A 9,842-nucleotide genomic window follows, 5' to 3' on the forward strand; every position below is an offset into this window, starting at 1 on the left:
ATCATGTTCAGTTTTTTATTGTTTCTTATGGAGCATGCATTTGATAATGATGATACATGGTGTATTATGTTTTTACAAAATATCATTCATTTTCTCAAACTGATACAAATATACACTTACTCAGTGCTTTATATTAGTAATACCTGTACATCTTCACATTCATGCAGTTATGTCATCTGGCCATGGTGTGGCAGCAATGCGATGCATAAAATCATGTGAATACAGGAAAACAATGTTCATACCAACCATCAGAATGGAGAAAAATGTGATCTCAGTAATTCAGTGTGGTATTATTTCTAATCACATATGGGCCGATTTAAGTATTCCTAAAACTGCATATCAGCTGGGGTTTAAAGATTTAGAGTTTACTCAGAATAGTGCAATACATGGTTTAAGCTGAAAAAGGGCTAAAGCATCTCAGATAAAAACTCACAGAAGAGATTTGATAACATATATAAAGAGAGCTGTGTCGGAATTTGGCACCAACAGCATAAAACCAGCCTGCATTGTGTAAACAGACCAGGATGCTGGAGTTGGTGTAAGTAGGGTTTTGCTTTTTGCACCACAGTTTTCTTAACAGTGCTGGGAAATAAGTCAAATAAGATGACACCAGATTCATCATAAGTGTAAAATAGCTTTCACAAAACAGGGTTTTTGGAATGCAACAGATAATGAAAAATAAAAGAAAGTTAATCAAAGTTTAAGGAGAACAAAACATCCAAATAGTGCTCTCAACTTCTTCAATTAGCTAATTATAATCTTATATCAGGCCCACAGGTTTCTGTCTATTGTAAAATGAATAGATAGATTATGTGAAGATAAAATATCTCAGATTGTCCACAAAGTAGCGTACAGTTTTTATACCAACTCTGAGAAGAGGCTTTGAAGCCCATCTTGACCAAAGTAATACACAGCACATAAAAGTTTTACCCATGGTTACATATGAATCACTTAAAAGAATTAACCAGAGATCATAAAGTAAAACTGGATAATAAATAGATCATGCTAAATATTGATTAAGATAAAATACTGATTATTCATTTAATTGGAAATAACACATTAGAAGTATAAAGGTTTTAGAGGATTTGTGTTCGAATTTGGATTTGGTAACAATAATGCACTTGGTTAGGTGGAAATCATAGTTTGACTGATTAAAAACAAAAGAATCACAAATAAACACCAACAAGCCCATTTTCAAAATGGTGCTTTTTATGTAAATGTACCTTAAACAAGTAATGAAGTGTTAAATCACACATATACTCAAGTAAAGTACAAAATATTGACCTACATTTTTAACCTGTCTCTTCAGTTTTGTCTCTGCTTTTATATACAAATTTATTTATAAACTATGGTTGTATAGCTTTTACTTGTCATAATTACTTACATTACATTACATTACATTTGACACCACCACTAACACTAACAAGTACTATTGACTATTGTAAGTCGTTTTGGACAAAAGCGTCTGTGTTCAGGGTAACTGCCAGTTTCTGTGCACATGACAGTAAAACTCTTCAATTTTAAACCTTGAAATACAGTAACTAATTTTGCAGTTCTTCACACGGGTTGATTATAATGTGTCATTGTTTCTCTTAAGAACTTTTTTCAAAAGCAGCTTGGTGTTGCTCGGAAGCCCTTTGTTGATCAGTTGAGTCTGGAGCTGAAGGAATAAAAGCAAATAAGAAAATCTTATGTGGAACTGTGGAACAACTAGAATAAGTATATGAGGTAAATAAACAAGCCCTTAAGTGTTTAATACATTTTAATAATATTAATTAATGAATGTTAATTAACTTTCTTACTTGCAGCAGTATAACATTTTCAATCTCAGCATCAGTCAGGTTTCTCACAGATGTAAATCTAACCCGCATTCTCATCACGTTTTCTAGGAGGATAAACAGACATATTGCTTCATAATATTTTTTTAAATGTTTTTTGGTTAGAAGTAAATAATATTAAAGATGCCTCTTTTATAATGTGTATTACAGTAACACAGTAAGAAAACTGCATTATCACGGCACGGTGGTGCAGTGGGGAGCACTTCCGCCTCACAGCAAGACGGCCTGGGTTCGATTCCCGGCTGGGGCGACCCGGGTCTTTCTGTGTGGAGTTTGCACGTTCTCCCCGTGTCTGCGTGGGTTTTCTCCGGGTTCTCCGGTTTCCCCCCACGGCACGTTCAGGCTAATTGGAACTTGGTTGGAAATTGCCCCTTAGGTGTGAATGTGTGATTGAATGTGTCTGTACTGTTACCGACCTACGAGTCCTCTTCTGAGGACGAGATCATAGAACCTTGTGAATAGACGTTACCTTTCCTGCCATGAAATAGCTGACGAGCTGATGTGGCGTTAAACTCGACTAACCTGACCTGACCATCATACTAATCATCAGTAAATATCTTTGTATTAATGTCACTAATTTTCTAATTTCTAATTTGTCCTGGTGATGATTGGAGTTGGGAGTTTTTAACATCATCACCAGTGTGACACTCCTTTTCTGAAAATAAGTGTGAGAGACATTATGGGTTAACAGGCACTTACCTTTAGAGGGTTCAGACGAGAGGAGTCCAGCAGTAGTATCTTTAACAAATTACAGAGTAATAGTGTTAGTAACATGATGATGCATGTTTATATGTACAGTATATGACCATAGTTGTGCTGAGTGTTATTGTTTATATGAATAATATAAAGAACAATGAGGCAGCTTTTAAAGAGCTCAAAGACTGCGTGTGTTCAGAACTGAGTCCCTGATTCTCTGTCCTGTTATCACATTTCTGTAAAGCTGCTTTGTGACAACATCAGTTGTAAAAATCTCCATACAAATAAATTTGGTTTGGTTTAATTTGACTACGGACTGAGACTGATGCATCAGGTAAAGTCCCAGCTGCTGTGCTCCTGTAGGATTAAGGGATTTGAGAATGATTTAGAACATCATTTGGAAACTTGAATGTGAAGAAAAGGGCTCTTTTGGTGAAACAGGACTTTGATTCTTTTAAACATTATTTGTTGGATGACTGACATGCCTAACTGAGTGTGTCTTTAGTTTACTAATATCAAAACTTTGTGACACTTTTTTCCTGCAATAAGAGTAAGACACTTTAAGGGTTAATGGGTATCTACATGTAGAGTCTGAGGTGAGTGAAGGTGCTGGTGAAAGGGGGCTAGAAGTTATACCTGTCAAAGAAACAAAGGAATACCCTAAGCTAAATGATGATGCATGTCTGTATGATTATGTCTGTGTTTTCTTTTTATATGTAGACTAAAGAAATTGAACTAAATCATGTAAAACACATATTTGTTTTTTCTGGAATGTGTTGCGAAAAGGACGTACGACATGGGAGTGGATGTATTTTATATAAAATCAATGAAAATGTGAGACATTTTCCATACTGACTTTTAAGAGTTGTAGTTTGTGTGTATTAAGTCAGTTGTTCTAGAAGTACAGTATATATCCTACCTTAATACTACCTCGATAACATCTGAGTCAACACATCTTTAGATGATCTTTAGATGTTCCAGAGCTGGAAAGTGCTAAAGTGTGCAAGACTAGGGTTGGGAAATTGTGTATTTATACAAAGACCAAGATACTGGGGCTGGTATAATAATAAGGCCTCCTTTCCTAAGATAAGGGTAAGAGACTTCAAGGGTTAAGGGGTATCTACCTGTAGAGCCTGAGGTGGGTCCTGGAGACAGGGGTCCAACCGTAGTAACAGATACAGAACAATATTGTTAACATTATGGTAATGTACGTTTGTATGATTAAGTTTGAGTTGCAAATGTTGAGAATGCAAAACCACATGCTGCACACATTTCAAAGGCATTTCAATGGATTTATTTGAAAGGATGAAATGCCACAATTATGCCGCGATACATGTGCTTACAACCCTTTGATTTCACACCAGGAATAAAAAGGCCAACAGATTAAGACACTGATGTTCAGACCCAAAGATCATGAGCTTGAATCCAGAGTCATGCTAATTTACCATCAGCAGTTAAATCCAAGAGCCCACAATTGGTAAGAATTGGAGTTGGGGGATTCTAACATCATTACCAGTGTGACACTCCTTTCCTGCAAGTGTAAGAGTGTAACATTAAGGGTTAACAGGCACTTACCTTTAGAGTCTGATGTGGGTTCAGACGAGAGGAGTCCAGCAGTAGTATCTTTAACAAGTTACAGAGTAATAGTGTCAGTAACAAGATGATGCATCTGATTGATAATACGTATATGACCATAGTGATAAAACAAAACCAAGTTACTGCTGCTGGTATAATAATAATAATAATAAGGCCTCATTTCCTAAGATAAGAGTAAGAGACATCAGGGCTTAATGGGTTAGGCACCTGTAGAGCCTGAGGTGGGTCCTGATGACAGGGGTCCAGCAGCAGTAGCTGTAATAGATACAGAACAATATTGTTAACAACATGGTTATGTATGTCTGTAGGATTATGATTAAGTTTCTTAATGTGTAAACAGTGCAATAGTACTGGACTGGCCTGCCTGCAGTCCTGACTCTTCCCCAACAGAAAATGTGTAACGAAATTTGAATAAGGAAAAAATAAACTAAAAAATAACTGCAATCTGTCTCAATAAAACATAAGTTATCAGATTACAGATACATTTTAAACATATGGTTAGGATTAGTATGACAACATTACAGCTTAATATTAATCACCATGTCTTGTCTAATCAAGTGCACAAGCATGTGGTTGTAAAATGCTGGCAAAACAGACTAGCGCCAAACCAGCATAAACCAGTTTATACTATTATAGAAGAACAGAAGATCAGGCTGTTTTAATTTTTTTTTTAGACAGACGATGAACATACCAGCATAAACCATCCAAAATCCATAATCACTCATTTATCACCAATCAATTAGAGTTTGTCCAAATCCTTCTGTTTCAAGTGTGAAAGTGTGCAATATTCATGTAATAATACACTCACCCTGGGTGGTGGTGGTGGAGTCTAAAAAAGGAAAATAAATTGACACAAAAATAAAATTAATCAATGCTTTTCTATAGAGAATTATTTACAACTGTAATCAAATACAATATACTGTTTTTTCACCAATTACACACCTTTATAACAGAAGAAAGGAAAGTTTTGAGTGCAGTTTTCATCACTCCACTGTCCAGAGTTATTCAGAGACGCAGCGGTACAGTGTTCAACACCCCCCAGGTTATCTGGCTGTCCAGTTATCCAGTTCTCATAAGTGAAGTTGCTCTGATCTGACCACTGTCTAGTTCTGTAAAGACCAATCCAAGCGGTGAGGTTTCCTGCTAACAAATTTGTGATCAGTTGATTCTCTGATTGGTTCCTGATGATGGCCAGGTCTGTGTAATACTGTCTGCAGTGCTGACGAGCATTAGAGACAGACATAGATGATGTAATCAGAACATGACTATTATTGGCTTCTAGAAGAGAGAAAAGCAGAAACATTGCAGAGATTAAACATACAACAATCACTGTCTGCAGACAGTGATTATAACTAAGGAAAGATTAGATTTGTTGTGATTGTACTAACTGTTGTAGCAAACGAAGGGGAGCTGGCCACCGCACTGAAGATCATTCCAATTCCCTTGTGAATATATTTGTGTGCACATCTGCATTCCATAAATATTATTTGGCTGTGTGTTTGCCCATTTCCTGAAATTTCTTTCTTCTAGCCCATAAAGAGTATCATCATCCAAAAACCATCTCCAGCCGTTTATCACATCATCATACAGCCCAATCCAAGCAAGTCCATTATAACTACTGTTCACAGCAGCAGCAATCAAACTCTTTGTGTTGTTAGCATTCTCAAGCGTGGCCAGATCAGTGTAGTTCTGTCTGCAGTACGTCTGTGCTTCAGCCCAGGTCATATTTTTATCCACAAAGTAATATTGTCGAGAAAGGCAGGAGGAGAGAGTGAAGAGAGCTAAAAAAGACATTAGGAGAGAAAAACATTACTGTCTGATAATCTAATAAATATCAGGACAATACTGTGGTAGCAGCAACCCAACATCGAATATATTGTGCTACAGTGCAACCCCAGGTGTATGTACTTTAATTTAGTCACAGAACTATTGAAATAATTTCTTTTCAGCCAGACCAAAAACTGATTAAAAAGTAAGTTAATTTGCAGAAAAAATGCAGAAAATAGCAAAGCAAAAGTTGGAACAGTATAAAAAATACAAATTAAAATGACCTGGTCAACTTTATTTCATTAATTCACATCATTAATGTACATTCGTTCCTGCATTACAGCCCTGCAACAAAGTAAGCTTACACCAATGTTGCCTTTCTTTTTTCCAACACTTAAGGTATTTTGACCATGAGGATACAAAGCAATGAAGTGTTTCAGGTGTTCCTGTGTCCCATTCTTCCTGCAAACGCGTCCATATGTGTGTAACAGTATGGGTTGTGGTACATTTTTTCATTTAAATTTTCTCAAAACATTCTCTACTGTGAACAATTCAGAACTTCAAGAAGGCAAGCCCAGTATCTCTGCCCTCATCTTCTATAGACATGCCTTTGTAATGTATAGAGCAGTGGTATTTGTGAAAGTTTGCTGTTCTGTCTTGACTGTAAATGATTTATGAAGTGGCTCACAACTTGAGTAGTTTTTAATAGATAATAGATACTTTCTTTTGTTACTTAAGTGTTCTTTTTAAGTAAGAATACGTTAACATGTGTTCAGTTTTAGGCTACTCAACCCACCTCTGTTCAAAACACCTTTGCACAAGATTCACTATAATTTAGTGTTCAGTTCAGGCCTTTTATGAATAATTTGCAGTACAGCTTTAAGCTTTTTTTATTTACAGCTTTTAAAACTTAACAAGATATGTAATAAATCTATAATAGAGGGAATAAATGATTTTATATATTTTTTAAGTGTCATTCTTCATAAAATATTTGAGAGCTTCCAAATATTTTTTCTAAAGAAAACACTTTTTTTCTTAAAAAAAAATAACATCTTAATTAACTTAACCTGGGCAGATTTCGCAATAATCAGCAGATACACCTAGACTTTTACCCAAGTATCAATTATAAAGCAAATTCTGAAAAATACATTACAGCAATTAAAACTTAGAACTTGTATGGAGCAGATACAGATAATTATAATTAAACCTTACTTGAGAACAGGAGAAGAATCATTGTTGATCTAGATAAACACATAAAGAGAGAAATTAGCACTGGCATTTAAATAGATGTCATTATATTAAAAAAAAGTCCAGAAACACACTTACAAATCAGGAATAGGATTAGATCTATCAGGAATAGGATTAGATCTACCTGACTGCTGCTTCTCTACCAGACGTACAGTGTATGTAATGAAAGAGAAAGCAGATAGACTTATGGTGTGATGGAATTTGAGTTTGGAATTTGGAAAGTTTCCTTCGAGCGAAATGCCCAAGGCTAGGTGGCTGTAGATGGCTAAAAAATAACAACAGTGTGTATGTTTGTGCCTTGCGATATATAAGTGGTAGGCTGGCTTTTACACTATATGGTTGGGGTTTTTAGTCATGTTCTCTTTAGTAAGGGGGTAATTTGCATTCTGTTTGTTTAATTGATTTTGGCAATGCAACACGTTTATCTCTAATACTTGTCCTGATTAACTTTGAGTGGATTATTGTCAGGTGTGTCAGGTGGATTATTGTCAACTGTTGCTTTTTCTAAAGCTCTATAATAATAGCCAAGTGGTTGTTGTATTTTGGGCAATATGCCCATGCTATGTGGAAGAGCTGGGCTAACTACAAGCTTTTGTGCTGCTTTAGGTCCCTGTGCTAACGTGTTATATGTACAAAGCTCATGCAATTCTTGCTTGCACCACTGGGGCAGAATCATGTATTTAAGCAGTACGTACTGGTTTGGGGTGAGTATGTCCTGTTCCCTAGGTAAAGCAGTGCACTATTTCAGTACACAAGTATGCAGTATGCACACAGCCTCAGACATACCACATCCCCCATCTTAATTCTGATGCCCTTTCATCTCTCACCTCTCGTACAGAGCTTTTACCCAAACTAATCCCTTCACTCATCAGATCTTATTAAATAAATACCCACTCCAATTTAGTAAACACAGACTGTAAATAATATTTTAAATAATTTTATTTTACTAAAATGTAGGCTATATATTAAATAATAAATGTAGAATAAATACAAATTTATTTTATTAATTCCTGCTTTATCATTTTATTTCACCAATCCCTTCTTTACCTCAGTGTTTTCCAGCAGGAGGCTGCATCCCCTTTAGCATACATATTAAACTTATTGCTTACCAACAGATGGTAACTGATGATGAACCAAAGAAATCTGACAGTGAATACACATAAAGGTATGTTCACATACAACCGACTTCCTTTTGGTGTGTCCTCAGGGCCAGCAATTTTCAAGAGATGGTGGAAGGGTTGCTTCAAACTACTTAGCCGCTTTTAAGAAGCAAGGCTGAGACTACAAACTTGGGGACAGGGCCGACAGTCGCTATCCACGCTGCTGACCGAATGAACTGGCAAACCTAGTGTTTTGCACTTCCTCACTCCGACAGCTGAATGGCAATGTCTTTTTTATCCTTTAACAGTTGTTGGGAGATCCGGCATGTCAGTCAGTGAATAATGCCAAAGCACTCTGGATATCTGAATACTGTGCACGAAAAACCAATTTAAAGTTAAAATATATGAATATATGATTAATTTGGTAGTTTTTTTTTGTTATGTGGACGTTATTAACTCGACGTCCATGTTGAAACGAAAACGAGGCTCGGAAATTCCAGGGCAGCAAGGGAGCTGGCGAACTATCCACCAGTTTAAATGACAGCGCCTGTGCAGACAACTAATCTGGCACACCTCCCTGAATTAATGGTGAAAGCAGTCAAAAAAGGGCAGAAATAAAGTCCAAGATTCCCTGGGCTGTTTCAAAAAAAGGCTACAGCAACTGGATTGTGGGTTATGTGCAGGGCGTGGAACATAGCTAGCTAATCGCCTTTGTTTGCTGTATTGAAAACTTGTGAGTTAGCTAGCTAGTTACTGTTATGGGTCAGGCCAGGCATGTTATTGGGGAGAGCGCAGTGTGTGTGTGTGTGTGTGTGTGTGTGAGAGAGAGAGAGAGAGAGAGAGAGAGAGAGAGAGAGAGAGAGAGGATGAGAAAACCCTTACTCCTTTGTAAAGTGTTCTGAACGTACTTTCTGTCCATATTAATCTGTAATATCAAATCAGACATAAAATTAATGATGCTACATTAAAGAGCTATGGCTTGACTTACTATACCCCCACTCATTTTGACGGTAAAACGAGAAAATAACTAGTTCAGGGTTAATCAATAGCCGGAGATTGCTGGCTAGCTAGCTTTGTCTTTGCTAACATTCATCTGGCTAGATTGACTGGCTGGCTAATATTAATATGGCTAGTGTAAAAAAAGTATGGCATCTTTGTGGAAATTATGAAAGGTTTGACTTTTATAAGATTCCTTTCTTTTAGAAGCAGGGCATTTGGGAATGCAGCAGCGAGGCGGCATTTCTAGTACCCAGCGGTACAACGCTACTTCCTTACCCCACGGCCTTGTTTTGGTAGACCATGGTGACAATAAATCATATTCCGCATGCAGAACTGAGGAGTTGGCCAATGTGTTTGTAGAGACACATGTCTTTTAGTGTGAGAGATGCAGGCAGATCCACATTACAATCCAAAAGGTGTAACTGAAAAATGATATGGCTAAAGACAGAGGTAGTCTTTTTTTTATATCGTGGTGGAGAAACTAGCAAAACCAGCTAGACAAAGACTTTGAATAGGAAATTAATTTGAGTGGGTTTTACCTTGGTGTCAGTAAAGGTTAAGTTATCCTTGGAATGATGATCTTTGCCAACAAAATTGT

The 9,842-nt window shown here is 36.7% G+C and overlaps 1 protein-coding gene across 2 annotated transcripts; it reads right to left on the bottom strand.

The window, feature by feature from the left end:
• Positions 1 to 6: 6 nt before the first annotated feature.
• On the bottom strand, positions 7 to 5,905 carry LOC103039501 (putative C-type lectin domain family 20 member A). Of its 2 annotated transcripts, XM_049483024.1 has the most exons (9): positions 5,519 to 5,905; positions 5,073 to 5,408; positions 4,939 to 4,959; positions 4,338 to 4,385; positions 4,110 to 4,157; positions 3,659 to 3,679; positions 2,538 to 2,576; positions 1,803 to 1,885; positions 7 to 1,660 (listed from the first exon to the last, which is right to left on the bottom strand). In XM_049483024.1, the coding sequence occupies exons 1-9, from the start codon at positions 5,853 to 5,855 to the stop codon at positions 1,571 to 1,573; spliced, it is 1,023 nt and encodes a 340-aa protein (XP_049338981.1). In that variant the 5' UTR covers positions 5,856 to 5,905; the 3' UTR covers positions 7 to 1,570. The 2 variants fall into 2 exon arrangements, with proteins under 2 accessions (XP_049338981.1, XP_049338982.1); XM_049483025.1 differs by lacking the exons at positions 3,659 to 3,679; positions 4,110 to 4,157.
• Positions 5,906 to 9,842: the final 3,937 nt, after the last annotated feature.

Source organism: Astyanax mexicanus, chromosome 8 (assembly GCF_023375975.1).
Source record: "Astyanax mexicanus isolate ESR-SI-001 chromosome 8, AstMex3_surface, whole genome shotgun sequence".
Classification (NCBI taxonomy): domain Eukaryota; kingdom Metazoa; phylum Chordata; class Actinopteri; order Characiformes; family Acestrorhamphidae; genus Astyanax; species Astyanax mexicanus.

Bases quoted from the DNA above. Each gene is read 5' to 3' on its own strand.
- LOC103039501 (XM_049483024.1), bottom strand. From the start codon at position 5,855: ATGACCTGGGCTGAAGCACAGACGTACTGCAGACAGAACTACACTGAT. The intron at 5,409-5,518 runs GTTAGTACAATC...TCTCTCTTCTAG, and splicing joins CCCCTTCGTTTGCTACAACA to AAGCCAATAATAGTCATGTT. The intron at 4,386-4,938 runs GTGAGTGTATTA...TATCTATTACAG, and splicing joins CTCCACCACCACCACCCAGG to CTACTGCTGCTGGACCCCTG.